Here is a 15,303-nt window from a genome sequence, read left to right as displayed (position 1 = left end):
TGGTTCGAATCCCATGCGGACCATATGTTGGGGACACAAAAAAAAAAAAAAAAAAAAAAATATCCCTGGCTCTGAAATTCACTTGCTACGCTTGCTAGAAGCCTACAGGCGAGCCTACAGAATGGGCTCTCTCTGCCTTTTTTTTTTTTTTTTTAACCCCTGTCTCAAAATCTCTTCCATCAATCAATATTGGTTGTTATGGTTGCTATGGACGCCAAACACACCATGCATTGTCGCTTTCTCAATCTCTTCTTCATGTCCGAACAAACGCTCAATTTTGCCTTCATTAACACAAATTATACATCAAAATGTAGGTATTTTTCTTGCCTTTAACAAAATGGCACTGTCATTATTGTAGGAGTTGCCGTTTTCTCGCAAATGGCCTCGAAGCAACAGTTAAAAAATGTCCACATTCAAAGTCTATGGAGACTTGAGTGAAAATGACAGCTGAAATTCTGTAACAGAGGCGTTTTCAACTCCTCATATCTCCTAGATGTATTTTTCTTTAGAGACCTGAAAACCGCCTTGATTTTTTTTTTTCCTTTTTTATTAAAGCCTGCTGATTGTTACAGTGAAAGAATGATGTCGACAGTCCGTGTACTTTTGGAGTTACAGAACATTTTGTAAGACGAAGAAACGGCAGTTTTCACCTCTCAGTTGTGGTAAACGCTTGAAATATATTATAGGGCAGGCCGCGGCATAGAGAACGCGCTTTGGGAGCGAGAGACCCAGGTTGAAATCTAGCCAGTGGCAGTATCTAATATCGTTCCCTAATTCACTTTATAATTACAAATTCTCAACACTTGAACATTCCCACGTGTGTTCTGATCAAAACAGTGCAAGAATGAGCTCTTTAGCTTTTGATTTACAACTTATCCACATTTCTTTGCGGACACTCCTGCATGTCACAAATACATTGCACAAAGCGCATCTGTGGCTGTGTACCATTCGTGGTGCGTTGGCTCCCTCTACTGGTACGCGCCTCATTCAAATGTCGCCACACATTTAAAATTGCAGGGTGTCTTTACACTGTCATAGCTCCTAGATAGATTTCTTCAGAGCTGAAAATCGCTGTGATTATTCACCATAGCCTGCTTTGTCTTACAGTGAAAGAACGATGTCAACGTATAACATCGTTGGTTACTTTAATTATGTTTGTTTTTTTAAATCAAATCCTACAAAACAGGACCATTGTGACACAAAACCTCTCACACACTAACACAAACTCTTTATACAGATACAGAGCTTTACATGTATAAATAAGGCAGACAAAAATGCATAAAACACAAGCTATCCACAGACTGTCGGTGGACGCCATGTCACTTTATTTTGTTTTTATCTTGTTTCTTTTTGGTGTAGCCTCATTAAACAAAATGTTTATAAAAATGACCACTTTTATTATGAATTATTAGGAAATTAATAATTCATTATTAATTATTTATTATGAACACACCTGCCACCCTCAAGTAGAGGTGGCAGAGAGGAGGCACTTGGAGTTTCGGTCGAGAAAGTGTCCGTGTGACTGAGTCCTGTCCCAGCTCTGCTTCAAGGTCTGTCGGTCCAGCTTGTTGAGGGTCTGAGAGCAAAGACGGATATCCTGGACCAGCTCTGACAAACTGTCCAGGTCTTGACTCTCCCAGGGGCCAGAGACCTGACAACCTGCAGGTTAAGCAACAAAGAATCATTTTATTTCATATCCATAATTTCCATTTTCCCCCCTATAAATATTTGACATCCAAATGTAGCCTGTTAGCTAGCATTCAGCAATGTTTTCTGCTCCATAAAATGGAAAATTAATTCACAGCTAATCTTTTTTTTAAATCTTTAAACCACACTTCTATATTGTAATGTCTGTGTGTGTAATCATCATGTAACACCTCTGTGCATACATACTAAATGTTCAAACTTAGAAATGCGTCAAAAGGAAACGCACTGATAGCAAGAAACAAACTGTTGCCAAGTACAACTTTGCACAGGTGATAAAAACATCAAAGAAATCCAAATTGTGAATTAGTGTGAAACGGTGAATCTAAGAATAGCTTTAGAAAAAAAAAGGAACTCCATGGAGTATCTCCAAGTTCAGACATACCTTCGAGGTTTAGAAGTGTCAGTGGTCGACGGGCCTCTCTGACAGACGCCAGGATGTTGTGAAGTCCCACTGATGTAACAGACGGATTTCCTGACAGATTCAGACTCACCAGTGTGGGACACGACGAGAGGCACCTGTGAAATAATAAGAAAAAGTCCAACAGGCCAGTAAAGAGTGACAATTTAAACAAAGGCAAAGCCCCACTAACATGAGTAATAACTGAGCCGTAGAAATGACGCCCTCACACACACACACACACACACCTCGCCAAGGTAGCTACACTGCTGTCTGTCAGCCCATTTGCAGCCAGGCTGAGGTGGGTCAGAGAGCACTCGTCCTGCAAAAACACAAAAGTCTTAACCTGATTGCACAATTATATCTTTCGACAATAAATGACATTGCATGATTTTTGCGTGCACACCTGTGACAGGACTTTGGCGAGGTGTTCCAGTGCCGGGTAATCAGCAGGCCCTCTGCAGACAGCTGACAGGTCCACGTGTGTGAGGCAGTGGAGGGGCAGAGTCTTTAACACCAGCTCAAAGCCGGTGGAGCCCAGGGGATTGAGGGACAGGCACACTGCTTTCAAATGGCCTGTGCCTGAACGTTCAGAAGATGTAAAGTTAGTTGCAGTTTTGCTTATGGGTGGGAGTTCAGTGAAGCTTAAGGCTTCAGTCAGCTGCTTGTTAGAGAGTCACCTGTGAGCGCGCTGGCTAGCAGCAGTCGATGCTGCTGAAGGAAATGAGCAGTGAGACCTGCAGAGACCGCTTGGCTAGCACAGGGCAGCAGGACAGCAGACAGGACAGAGACTCAGACACGCCGTCCCCCAGTGGGTTCATACTGAGGTCCAGCTCCTCCAGGCACTTTGAGTGGAAACGAGCAGAAAAAGCAAATGATCACGAGAGCCAATTCTCTCTGACAGATATCATTGATATGAATCAGGTTAGCTTGTTATTAAGATCTAAGGTAGTTATTAAGACCAGAGGTACTTAAATACAGGTTAGATGGTAAACCTGGAGCTGCCACTATTGGCTAGCTGAGGCCCTTACCGGGAATGCAGGTGCACTCTGTCCCTTTAAAGCATTTACAGCCTTCTCCAGGCCGTCCCCTGTAATGCAGTTGGCAGAAATGTCCAGCAGCTGCAGACGAGGCATGGTGAGCGTTGTGGCAATCAGCTCAGGGAGAAGGTCGTCAGACATACGGTTTCCAGAAATTCGCAGCTCCGTGAGGCTGGCCTGAAGTTTTAGGGCACGGAAGAGCAGGCTGAGGGAAGAGGCGGCCAAACCGAGACATTTGGAGTCCTGACACGGAGGAACCCCGGTCCCGAACCTCACATAGCCGGGAGACACGCTTGTTCTCATCTATAGGTAGAAAGAGATGGTACTTCATAACAGAATACAAGAATGCACATGTGTCCGTTTTATAATGCATTTCCTCTGTGTTGCTCACCCACTGCTAGACTTTGACAGGCCTTCTTGTATCGCTCAGGGAGAGGAGGGAGATCCCCACGAGCAAACGTCAGCCAGAACCCACAACACAAACCCATCAGTTATCCTGCACTGGTGCGGGAAAGTGAAGCCAAGGATTCAATCCCAAAAACTGTGATTCCTTCAGTGTCTCCTGGAAGCTGGCTCCAAAAGCAAGTCAGCATCCAGTCTGGTAATAGAAATGGTTCTAATCTTTACAGTTTCTCAGATTGTAGTTTCTCAGGCAGCTTGTTAACATAATCAGCCCTTCACCTTCTTACCAGAATCATACAGTCTAAAACCTGCACGCCTCATCTGGGTAAGAAAGATGAAGTCATTGTGGAAGGACCTAGAACCTCCATTCCTTCTATCAGTGATTTAATGAAAAGACCTCTGTGTCTATGAGAAAGTCTATTTTATGAATTTGGGCCATACTTTGCCTAAGAAAAGGAGTATGCTCACTGGCTGACATGCAAGCTGTTTCACAGTCATAGCTGTCCTCTTGTCACTGTGGGTTTTTTTTTTTTTTTTTTTAAATCCAACCTCACCTCTTCATTTGTGTGCAGGACGGCCAGTAGCTGGTCCTGCGGGGAGAGCAGAGCGCCTTCTTTCTGCAGAGAGAGACGAGGCAGGAGGCCACATTTCTGGTAGTAACGCTGAGCTGCCTGCTCACACAGCCACGACACAGAGCAGGAGTTGGCCTCACTGGGATGCAGAGCAATGACCGGTGATTAAACAGAAATTAAAAACAAAACAACAACAACAACAAAAAAACACTATACCAATCAGATTGAGCAGTACATAAAAATAAATCCCAAACTTAAAACTTTTCACCGACCTTTGTGGAACTGGGATCAGGAAGACGTCTTCCTGAACCCGGACCCTCATTCTGATTGGTGGAGGAAGTGACGTGGGCATAGGAGCAACCAAAGTTTGAGTTGGAGGCTAGAGTAAACAAAATAAAACATTCAAGCACTGTTAAAACATCTGTATTTAATGTCGTCAACTCTTTGTAGAAAGACAAAGCAGTCTGTGGAGGGATCAGAAAGTCTAAACATCAGGAAAGTAAAAGTTTGTCAGGTGATGCTACAAAACACCAAGGTATAACTATATATAAGATCCGAAATGGGCGATGTCATCTTTTACTCCTGGACAAAGCCCACGGCATCCAGGCTGCAGAAATATGTAAAAACAGCTCGCCCGTTTTGATCAGCTCGCGCTCATTTACTTCCACATTCATCACTGTTCAAAATGAATCAGAAATGAAGACACATCATCTTCAAGTTATATCCCCTAGTGACACTGAATTATAGTTATTCTCTCACTGAGTGTGCATTTCCTGAATAATTCATGTGTAGTCTCACTCTGACTATCACCTTTTCACACTTGGAGTGACTTATTCACAATCACTGTGTTGTGTGTATTTCCTTAGTTAGTGTTACTCCATCCGTAACTAACAAACAGCAAAAGAGCATTCCACTTCTGACCTAAGCATGGATAAGGAGAGGTGGGGGCGGTGTGTCTGATCTCCAATCGTCATCATCTGCATCCCCAAGCTGTTCTTTCTCTGAGAGAGGCCTCTACTGGACAGGGAGGAAACTGCAGATCCTGAAAGAAAAAGGGCACAACAAGCTAGAAAAGTGGGAAAAGCACGAAAAAGAAAAACCAAACAAACCCAGTCTAATCTGCAGGCCGTGTCCGAGTTCAAATACTTGTTTTGAATTCCAGCTGCAGAAGATAAGGCAGTTTCCTCTACTCTTGGCCCAGATGAGTGTGGTAAAAAGCAAACTTACAAATCAGATGTCCTTGCAGAGCCTTAACTCCATCCTGTACATCCGATATGGACTGAAGCTGTCTGGTGAGGCTTGCTATGAACACCAGCTGCCTGATAATGTTGATGACCCACTCTTTCTGTGAGCCCGCACAGCCTGTGTGTGTGGAGGGATGTCGGAAAAAAACAAAACAAAAAAACAAAAAAAACAATTAGCCTGAATTAGGACTAGTTGTCATCATTTTTTTTCACATAGCCACGGTTTTTTCTATGGTCTGTTTTTGGGCCATTAATGTAGTTTGGTAACAGCATTATGCTTAAAAATGTTCATCTTTTACTGTTACCTGTTGTGGATCACAAAGTTTAAAACTACTTAAAAACACACACAAACACAACAAAGTAACTCCACCATGTGTCTATCCGGTCTTTAAGTGATGACGTGATCAATCCTACTTCTGGGCCCAAACTACTCTGCGTTTAATAAGGCTGTTGTGTTTTTAACATGTTTTAATGCTTTGTAACTTGTTCTATTTAATCTCAACAAGCCCCTTACAAAAAGTAAGCGATCACTGTCGGCCTCTCTCAGTTTTTATTACAACTATTCATTTTAAAGCTCAGTTTTTAAAACCTTACCATGTAACTACAGCCCAGGCAATGCAGCAGCACATTAATGACTAACCTGTATGTGGATGGATTATCTCAGTTGTTCTCTTGACTGAAGTTTGGTCCGTTTACAGCATCCTGCCATGCCACTGCATTTGTCCCTAACCATCGGGAACCCTCACCTTAACTCTTATCCAGTGGAAAAAAGTTCCCCTTCATCACTGTGTTAATGTTATGCTAACATAGCTGTTTCGCTAGTCACATAGCACATCACTATATACCAGCTAGCCAAACTTCAGTAACCCTACAAACATCACTGCTGCTTACTTTCCTGTCTTCATGTATGTCAGAAGTGATAGCAGAGCTGTGCCTTTTAATTTGTTTTAGAAATCCCTCAGTCAGAACCTGGTATATTATATTTAGACGGAAACTAGTGAGCTAACTCTCTGCTAACTTCTAACTTCAGACAGATTTTTAACTCTCAGTGATCATTTGACTTTGGGACCTGCAGTGTAGTTTGGGTCCAGACACGCTAATGACCAGACTTAAAGACCAAATTTCGGGTCACTTTTGCTGGTCCCAAGCCCCAATAAAGAAGCTAGCTTGAAGCTTGACATAAAAAACAATAATTGCTAAGAAAAGTGTAATTTGTAGTTCTAAATATATTCTAAATGCATTTAGATCGTTTTTACTCACTTTATGTCTCTTCCACGATGTTACGTCTCTCTCCTATGTTGGTTACAATTACATAAGCACTTAGCAGGACAGTGGAAAAACCCAGGACCACAGTGATACTGAGAATTCCACGGTGTTCACTGTCTTCAGCAACCTTACGAGGGCCGGTTGAACGGCTACAGTCTTATCATACACGTGCAGTGTTCCTACAAGCCATAAGGTTACCTTGAGTGAGGAAGATGATGATTGAATGTCCGTCTGAGTCCATAGGTTGAGGTGCAAGCACATTTCTCCCATTCTCCACAGAGGGCAGTGGCGCATAGGTGTGACGTCACTAACACTTAAGTTGCCTTAGAGTGATAGCAGAAAATTGTGAGCGTTACACTTGTATGCGGCTTGACGTAGGCACACATTGGCAGGGATGTGGTTGGAACGGCTGACTAGATAAGGCCTGGTGTCCAGCTAATGAAAAAGAGCCGAAAATTGGGGTGCGGCTGCGCAGGTGTGCACTTTAAATAAAGCACTTTTGCCCTGTTATTCCGGGCCGCCCGATTGGCTCATGGGAACGTGACAGGCCCTATGGCAGAGATTGAGGACAGAGGGCAGTGGTTCGAATCCCATGCGGACCATATGTTGGGGACACAAAAAAAAAAAAAAAAAAAAAAAAAAAAAAAAAAATATCCCTGGCTCTGAAATTCACTTGCTACGCTTGCTAGAAGCCTACAGGCGAGCCTACAGAATGGGCTCTCTCTGCCTTTTTTTTTTTTTTTTTAACCCCTGTCTCAAAATCTCTTCCATCAATCAATATTGGTTGTTATGGTTGCTATGGACGCCAAACACACCATGCATTGTCGCTTTCTCAATCTCTTCTTCATGTCCGAACAAACGCTCAATTTTGCCTTCATTAACACAAATTATACATCAAAATGTAGGTATTTTTCTTGCCTTTAACAAAATGGCACTGTCATTATTGTAGGAGTTGCCGTTTTCTCGCAAATGGCCTCGAAGCAACAGTTAAAAAATGTCCACATTCAAAGTCTATGGAGACTTGAGTGAAAATGACAGCTGAAATTCTGTAACAGAGGCGTTTTCAACTCCTCATATCTCCTAGATGTATTTTTCTTTAGAGACCTGAAAACCGCCTTGATTTTTTTTTTCCTTTTTTATTAAAGCCTGCTGATTGTTACAGTGAAAGAATGATGTCGACAGTCCGTGTACTTTTGGAGTTACAGAACATTTTGTAAGACGAAGAAACGGCAGTTTTCACCTCTCAGTTGTGGTAAACGCTTGAAATATATTATAGGGCAGGCCGCGGCGTAGAGAACGCGCTTTGGGAGCGAGAGACCCAGGTTGAAATCTAGCCAGTGGCAGTATCTAATATCGTTCCCTAATTCACTTTATAATTACAAATTCTCAACACTTGAACATTCCCACGTGTGTTCTGATCAAAACAGTGCAAGAATGAGCTCTTTAGCTTTTGATTTACAACTTATCCACATTTCTTTGCGGACACTCCTGCATGTCACAAATACATTGCACAAAGCGCATCTGTGGCTGTGTACCATTCGTGGTGCGTTGGCTCCCTCTACTGGTACGCGCCTCATTCAAATGTCGCCACACATTTAAAATTGCAGGGTGTCTTTACACTGTCATAGCTCCTAGATAGATTTCTTCAGAGCTGAAAATCGCTGTGATTATTCACCATAGCCTGCTTTGTCTTACAGTGAAAGAACGATGTCAACGTATAACATCGTTGGTTACTTTAATTATGTTTGTTTTTTTAAATCAAATCCTACAAAACAGGACCATTGTGACACAAAACCTCTCACACACTAACACAAACTCTTTATACAGATACAGAGCTTTACATGTATAAATAAGGCAGACAAAAATGCATAAAACACAAGCTATCCACAGACTGTCGGTGGACGCCATGTCACTTTATTTTGTTTTTATCTTGTTTCTTTTTGGTGTAGCCTCATTAAACAAAATGTTTATAAAAATGACCACTTTTATTATGAATTATTAGGAAATTAATAATTCATTATTAATTATTTATTATGAACACACCTGCCACCCTCAAGTAGAGGTGGCAGAGAGGAGGCACTTGGAGTTTCGGTCGAGAAAGTGTCCGTGTGACTGAGTCCTGTCCCAGCTCTGCTTCAAGGTCTGTCGGTCCAGCTTGTTGAGGGTCTGAGAGCAAAGACGGATATCCTGGACCAGCTCTGACAAACTGTCCAGGTCTTGACTCTCCCAGGGGCCAGAGACCTGACAACCTGCAGGTTAAGCAACAAAGAATCATTTTATTTCATATCCATAATTTCCATTTTCCCCCCTATAAATATTTGACATCCAAATGTAGCCTGTTAGCTAGCATTCAGCAATGTTTTCTGCTCCATAAAATGGAAAATTAATTCACAGCTAATCTTTTTTTTAAATCTTTAAACCACACTTCTATATTGTAATGTCTGTGTGTGTAATCATCATGTAACACCTCTGTGCATACATACTAAATGTTCAAACTTAGAAATGCGTCAAAAGGAAACGCACTGATAGCAAGAAACAAACTGTTGCCAAGTACAACTTTGCACAGGTGATAAAAACATCAAAGAAATCCAAATTGTGAATTAGTGTGAAACGGTGAATCTAAGAATAGCTTTAGAAAAAAAAAGGAACTCCATGGAGTATCTCCAAGTTCAGACATACCTTCGAGGTTTAGAAGTGTCAGTGGTCGACGGGCCTCTCTGACAGACGCCAGGATGTTGTGAAGTCCCACTGATGTAACAGACGGATTTCCTGACAGATTCAGACTCACCAGTGTGGGACACGACGAGAGGCACCTGTGAAATAATAAGAAAAAGTCCAACAGGCCAGTAAAGAGTGACAATTTAAACAAAGGCAAAGCCCCACTAACATGAGTAATAACTGAGCCGTAGAAATGACGCCCTCACACACACACACACACACCTCGCCAAGGTAGCTACACTGCTGTCTGTCAGCCCATTTGCAGCCAGGCTGAGGTGGGTCAGAGAGCACTCGTCCTGCAAAAACACAAAAGTCTTAACCTGATTGCACAATTATATCTTTCGACAATAAATGACATTGCATGATTTTTGCGTGCACACCTGTGACAGGACTTTGGCGAGGTGTTCCAGTGCCGGGTAATCAGCAGGCCCTCTGCAGACAGCTGACAGGTCCACGTGTGGGAGGCAGTGGAGGGGCAGAGTCTTTAACACCAGCTCAAAGCCGGTGGAGCCCAGGGGATTGAGGGACAGGCACACTGCTTTCAAATGGCCTGTGCCTGAACGTTCAGAAGATGTAAAGTTAGTTGCAGTTTTGCTTATGGGTGGGAGTTCAGTGAAGCTTAAGGCTTCAGTCAGCTGCTTGTTAGAGAGTCACCTGTGAGCGCGCTGGCTAGCAGCAGTCGATGCTGCTGAAGGAAATGAGCAGTGAGACCTGCAGAGACCGCTTGGCTAGCACAGGGCAGCAGGACAGCAGACAGGACAGAGACTCAGACACGCCGTCCCCCAGTGGGTTCATACTGAGGTCCAGCTCCTCCAGGCACTTTGAGTGGAAACGAGCAGAAAAAGCAAATGATCACGAGAGCCAATTCTCTCTGACAGATATCATTGATATGAATCAGGTTAGCTTGTTATTAAGATCTAAGGTAGTTATTAAGACCAGAGGTACTTAAATACAGGTTAGATGGTAAACCTGGAGCTGCCACTATTGGCTAGCTGAGGCCCTTACCGGGAATGCAGGTGCACTCTGTCCCTTTAAAGCATTTACAGCCTTCTCCAGGCCGTCCCCTGTAATGCAGTTGGCAGAAATGTCCAGCAGCTGCAGACGAGGCATGGTGAGCGTTGTGGCAATCAGCTCAGGGAGAAGGTCGTCAGACATACGGTTTCCAGAAATTCGCAGCTCCGTGAGGCTGGCCTGAAGTTTTAGGGCACGGAGGAGCGGGCTGAGGGAAGAGGCGGCCAAACCGAGACATTTGGAGTCCTGACACGGAGGAACCCCGGTCCCGAACCTCACATAGCCGGGAGACACGCTTGTTCTCATCTACAGGTAGAAAGAGATGGTACTTCATAACAGAATACAAGAATGCACATGTGTCCGTTTTATAATGCATTTCCTCTGTGTTGCTCACCCACTGCTAGACTTTGACAGGCCTTCTTGTATCGCTCAGGGAGAGGAGGGAGATCCCCACGAGCAAACGTCAGCCAGAACCCACAACACAAACCCATCAGTTATCCTGCACTGGTGCGGGAAAGTGAAGCCAAGGATTCAATCCCAAAAACTGTGATTCCTTCAGTGTCTTCTGGAAGCTGGCTCCAAAAGCAAGTCAGCATCCAGTCTGGTAATAGAAATGGTTCTAATCTTTACAGTTTCTCAGATTGTAGTTTCTCAGGCAGCTTGTTAACATAATCAGCCCTTCACCTTCTTACCAGAATCATACAGTCTAAAACCTGCACGCCTCATCTGGGTAAGAAAGATGAAGTCATTGTGGAAGGACCTAGAACCTCCATTCCTTCTATCAGTGATTTAATGAAAAGACCTCTGTGTCTATGAGAAAGTCTATTTTATGAATTTGGGCCATACTTTGCCTAAGAAAAGGAGTATGCTCACTGGCTGACATGCAAGCTGTTTCACAGTCATAGCTGTCCTCTTGTCACTGTGGGTTTTTTTTTTTTTTTTTTAAATCCAACCTCACCTCTTCATTTGTGTGCAGGACGGCCAGTAGCTGGTCCTGCGGGGAGAGCAGAGCGCCTTCTTTCTGCAGAGAGAGACGAGGCAGGAGGCCACATTTCTGGTAGTAACGCTGAGCTGCCTGCTCACACAGCCACGACACAGAGCAGGAGTTGGCCTCACTGGGATGCAGAGCAATGACCGGTGATTAAACAGAAATTAAAAACAAAACAACAACAACAACAAAAAAACACTATACCAATCAGATTGAGCAGTACATAAAAATAAATCCCAAACTTAAAACTTTTCACCGACCTTTGTGGAACTGGGATCAGGAAGACGTCTTCCTGAACCCGGACCCTCATTCTGATTGGTGGAGGAAGTGACGTGGGCATAGGAGCAACCAAAGTTTGAGTTGGAGGCTAGAGTAAACAAAATAAAACATTCAAGCACTGTTAAAACATCTGTATTTAATGTCGTCAACTCTTTGTAGAAAGACAAAGCAGTCTGTGGAGGGATCAGAAAGTCTAAACATCAGGAAAGTAAAAGTTTGTCAGGTGATGCTACAAAACACCAAGGTATAACTATATATAAGATCCGAAATGGGCGATGTCATCTTTTACTCCTGGACAAAGCCCACGGCATCCAGGCTGCAGAAATATGTAAAAACAGCTCGCCCGTTTTGATCAGCTCGCGCTCATTTACTTCCACATTCATCACTGTTCAAAATGAATCAGAAATGAAGACACATCATCTTCAAGTTATATCCCCTAGTGACACTGAATTATAGTTATTCTCTCACTGAGTGTGCATTTCCTGAATAATTCATGTGTAGTCTCACTCTGACTATCACCTTTTCACACTTGGAGTGACTTATTCACAATCACTGTGTTGTGTGTATTTCCTTAGTTAGTGTTACTCCATCCGTAACTAACAAACAGCAAAAGAGCATTCCACTTCTGACCTAAGCATGGATAAGGAGAGGTGGGGGCGGTGTGTCTGATCTCCAATCGTCATCATCTGCATCCCCAAGCTGTTCTTTCTCTGAGAGAGGCCTCTACTGGACAGGGAGGAAACTGCAGATCCTGAAAGAAAAAGGGCACAACAAGCTAGAAAAGTGGGAAAAGCACGAAAAAGAAAAACCAAACAAACCCAGTCTAATCTGCAGGCCGTGTCCGAGTTCAAATACTTGTTTTGAATTCCAGCTGCAGAAGATAAGGCAGTTTCCTCTACTCTTGGCCCAGATGAGTGTGGTAAAAAGCAAACTTACAAATCAGATGTCCTTGCAGAGCCTTAACTCCATCCTGTACATCCGATATGGACTGAAGCTGTCTGGTGAGGCTTGCTATGAACACCAGCTGCCTGATAATGTTGATGACCCACTCTTTCTGTGAGCCCGCACAGCCTGTGTGTGTGGAGGGATGTCGGAAAAAAACAAAACAAAAAAACAAAAAAAACAATTAGCCTGAATTAGGACTAGTTGTCATCATTTTTTTTCACATAGCCACGGTTTTTTCTATGGTCTGTTTTTGGGCCATTAATGTAGTTTGGTAACAGCATTATGCTTAAAAATGTTCATCTTTTACTGTTACCTGTTGTGGATCACAAAGTTTAAAACTACTTAAAAACACACACAAACACAACAAAGTAACTCCACCATGTGTCTATCCGGTCTTTAAGTGATGACGTGATCAATCCTACTTCTGGGCCCAAACTACTCTGCGTTTAATAAGGCTGTTGTGTTTTTAACATGTTTTAATGCTTTGTAACTTGTTCTATTTAATCTCAACAAGCCCCTTACAAAAAGTAAGCGATCACTGTCGGCCTCTCTCAGTTTTTATTACAACTATTCATTTTAAAGCTCAGTTTTTAAAACCTTACCATGTAACTACAGCCCAGGCAATGCAGCAGCACATTAATGACTAACCTGTATGTGGATGGATTATCTCAGTTGTTCTCTTGACTGAAGTTTGGTCCGTTTACAGCATCCTGCCATGCCACTGCATTTGTCCCTAACCATCGGGAACCCTCACCTTAACTCTTATCCAGTGGAAAAAAGTTCCCCTTCATCACTGTGTTAATGTTATGCTAACATAGCTGTTTCGCTAGTCACATAGCACATCACTATATACCAGCTAGCCAAACTTCAGTAACCCTACAAACATCACTGCTGCTTACTTTCCTGTCTTCATGTATGTCAGAAGTGATAGCAGAGCTGTGCCTTTTAATTTGTTTTAGAAATCCCTCAGTCAGAACCTGGTATATTATATTTAGACGGAAACTAGTGAGCTAACTCTCTGCTAACTTCTAACTTCAGACAGATTTTTAACTCTCAGTGATCATTTGACTTTGGGACCTGCAGTGTAGTTTGGGTCCAGACACGCTAATGACCAGACTTAAAGACCAAATTTCGGGTCACTTTTGCTGGTCCCAAGCCCCAATAAAGAAGCTAGCTTGAAGCTTGACATAAAAAACAATAATTGCTAAGAAAAGTGTAATTTGTAGTTCTAAATATATTCTAAATGCATTTAGATCGTTTTTACTCACTTTATGTCTCTTCCACGATGTTACGTCTCTCTCCTATGTTGGTTACAATTACATAAGCACTTAGCAGGACAGTGGAAAAACCCAGGACCACAGTGATACTGAGAATTCCACGGTGTTCACGGTCTTCAGCAACCTTACGAGGGCCGGTTGAACGGCTACAGTCTTATCATACACGTGCAGTGTTCCTACAAGCCATAAGGTTACCTTGAGTGAGGAAGATGATGATTGAATGTCCGTCTGAGTCCATAGGTTGAGGTGCAAGCACATTTCTCCCATTCTCCACAGAGGGCAGTGGCGCATAGGTGTGACGTCACTAACACTTAAGTTGCCTTAGAGTGATAGCAGAAAATTGTGAGCGTTACACTTGTATGCGGCTTGAAGTAGGCACACATTGGCAGGGATGTGGTTGGAACGGCTGACTAGATAAGGCCTGGTGTCCAGCTAATGAAAAAGAGCCGAAAATTGGGGTGCGGCTGCGCAGGTGTGCACTTTAAATATAGCACTTTTGCCCTGTTATTCCGGGCCGCCCGATTGGCTCATGGGAACGTGACAGGCCCTATGGCAGAGATTGAGGACAGAGGGCAGTGGTTCGAATCCCATGCGGACCATATGTTGGGGACACAAAAAAAAAAAAAAAAAAAAAAAAAAAAAAAAAATATCCCTGGCTCTGAAATTCACTTGCTACGCTTGCTAGAAGCCTACAGGCGAGCCTACAGAATGGGCTCTCTCTGCCTTTTTTTTTTTTTTTTTTTAACCCCTGTCTCAAAATCTCTTCCATCAATCAATATTGGTTGTTATGGTTGCTATGGACGCCAAACACACCATGCATTGTCGCTTTCTCAATCTCTTCTTCATGTCCGAACAAACGCTCAATTTTGCCTTCATTAACACAAATTATACATCAAAATGTAGGTATTTTTCTTGCCTTTAACAAAATGGCACTGTCATTATTGTAGGAGTTGCCGTTTTCTCGCAAATGGCCTCGAAGCAACAGTTAAAAAATGTCCACATTCAAAGTCTATGGAGACTTGAGTGAAAATGACAGCTGAAATTCTGTAACAGAGGCGTTTTCAACTCCTCATATCTCCTAGATGTATTTTTCTTTAGAGACCTGAAAACCGCCTTGATTTTTTTTTTTCCTTTTTTATTAAAGCCTGCTGATTGTTACAGTGAAAGAATGATGTCGACAGTCCGTGTACTTTTGGAGTTACAGAACATTTTGTAAGACGAAGAAACGGCAGTTTTCACCTCTCAGTTGTGGTAAACGCTTGAAATATATTATAGGGCAGGCCGCGGCGTAGAGAACGCGCTTTGGGAGCGAGAGACCCAGGTTGAAATCTAGCCAGTGGCAGTATCTAATATCGTTCCCTAATTCACTTTATAATTACAAATTCTCAACACTTGAACATTCCCACGTGTGTTCTGATCAAAACAGTGCAAGAATGAGCTCTTTAGCTTTTGATTTA

At 42.9% G+C, this 15,303-nt stretch overlaps 2 protein-coding genes and 1 long non-coding RNA gene across 3 annotated transcripts; all 3 read right to left on the bottom strand.

Moving 5' to 3' along the window:
• Positions 1-1,370: 1,370 nt before the first annotated feature.
• Positions 1,371-3,327, bottom strand: LOC308407492 (tonsoku-like protein). The gene is made up of 6 exons (XM_080899142.1): positions 3,136-3,327; positions 2,785-2,949; positions 2,511-2,686; positions 2,353-2,426; positions 2,090-2,223; positions 1,371-1,659 (listed from the first exon to the last, which is right to left on the bottom strand). The coding sequence occupies exons 1-2, from the start codon at positions 3,283-3,285 to the stop codon at positions 2,800-2,802; spliced, it is 300 nt and encodes a 99-aa protein (XP_080755268.1). The 5' UTR covers positions 3,286-3,327; the 3' UTR covers positions 1,371-1,659; positions 2,090-2,223; positions 2,353-2,426; positions 2,511-2,686; positions 2,785-2,799.
• A 97-nt stretch (positions 3,328-3,424) lies between these two features.
• Positions 3,425-5,466, bottom strand: LOC308407216. The gene is made up of 5 exons (XR_013973639.1): positions 5,346-5,466; positions 5,040-5,160; positions 4,391-4,497; positions 4,101-4,257; positions 3,425-3,447 (listed from the first exon to the last, which is right to left on the bottom strand). It is a non-coding gene; the product is annotated as an uncharacterized lncRNA (long non-coding RNA).
• A 3,123-nt stretch (positions 5,467-8,589) lies between these two features.
• LOC308407368 (tonsoku-like protein) lies at positions 8,590-13,865 on the bottom strand. The gene is made up of 11 exons (XM_080898943.1): positions 13,218-13,865; positions 12,561-12,695; positions 12,255-12,375; positions 11,606-11,712; positions 11,316-11,472; positions 10,352-10,663; positions 10,001-10,165; positions 9,727-9,902; positions 9,569-9,642; positions 9,308-9,441; positions 8,590-8,877 (listed from the first exon to the last, which is right to left on the bottom strand). The coding sequence occupies exons 4-7, from the start codon at positions 11,683-11,685 to the stop codon at positions 10,016-10,018; spliced, it is 699 nt and encodes a 232-aa protein (XP_080755069.1). The 5' UTR covers positions 11,686-11,712; positions 12,255-12,375; positions 12,561-12,695; positions 13,218-13,865; the 3' UTR covers positions 8,590-8,877; positions 9,308-9,441; positions 9,569-9,642; positions 9,727-9,902; positions 10,001-10,015.
• Positions 13,866-15,303: the final 1,438 nt, after the last annotated feature.

This window comes from Rhamphochromis sp. 'chilingali' (genome assembly GCF_963969265.1).
Source record: "Rhamphochromis sp. 'chilingali' genome assembly, chromosome: 12".
NCBI classification, from domain to species: domain Eukaryota; kingdom Metazoa; phylum Chordata; class Actinopteri; order Cichliformes; family Cichlidae; genus Rhamphochromis; species Rhamphochromis sp. 'chilingali'.
This window is presented reverse-complemented; position numbering and strand designations above follow the sequence as displayed.

Excerpts from the sequence above, each read along its gene's own strand:
- LOC308407492 (XM_080899142.1), bottom strand. The coding sequence starts at position 3,285 with ATGTCTGACGACCTTCTCCCTGAGCTGATTGCCACAACGCTCACCATG. Across the intron at positions 2,950-3,135 it reads AGAGTGCACCTGCATTCCCG|TGCCTGGAGGAGCTGGACCT; the intron begins GTAAGGGCCTCA and ends TTCCACTCAAAG.
- LOC308407368 (XM_080898943.1), bottom strand. The coding sequence starts at position 11,685 with ATGCCCACGTCACTTCCTCCACCAATCAGAATGAGGGTCCGGGTTCAG. Across the intron at positions 10,664-11,315 it reads TCCTGCACACAAATGAAGAG|ATGAGAACAAGCGTGTCTCC; the intron begins GTGAGGTTGGAT and ends TTCTACCTGTAG. Across the intron at positions 10,166-10,351 it reads AGAGTGCACCTGCATTCCCG|TGCCTGGAGGAGCTGGACCT; the intron begins GTAAGGGCCTCA and ends TTCCACTCAAAG.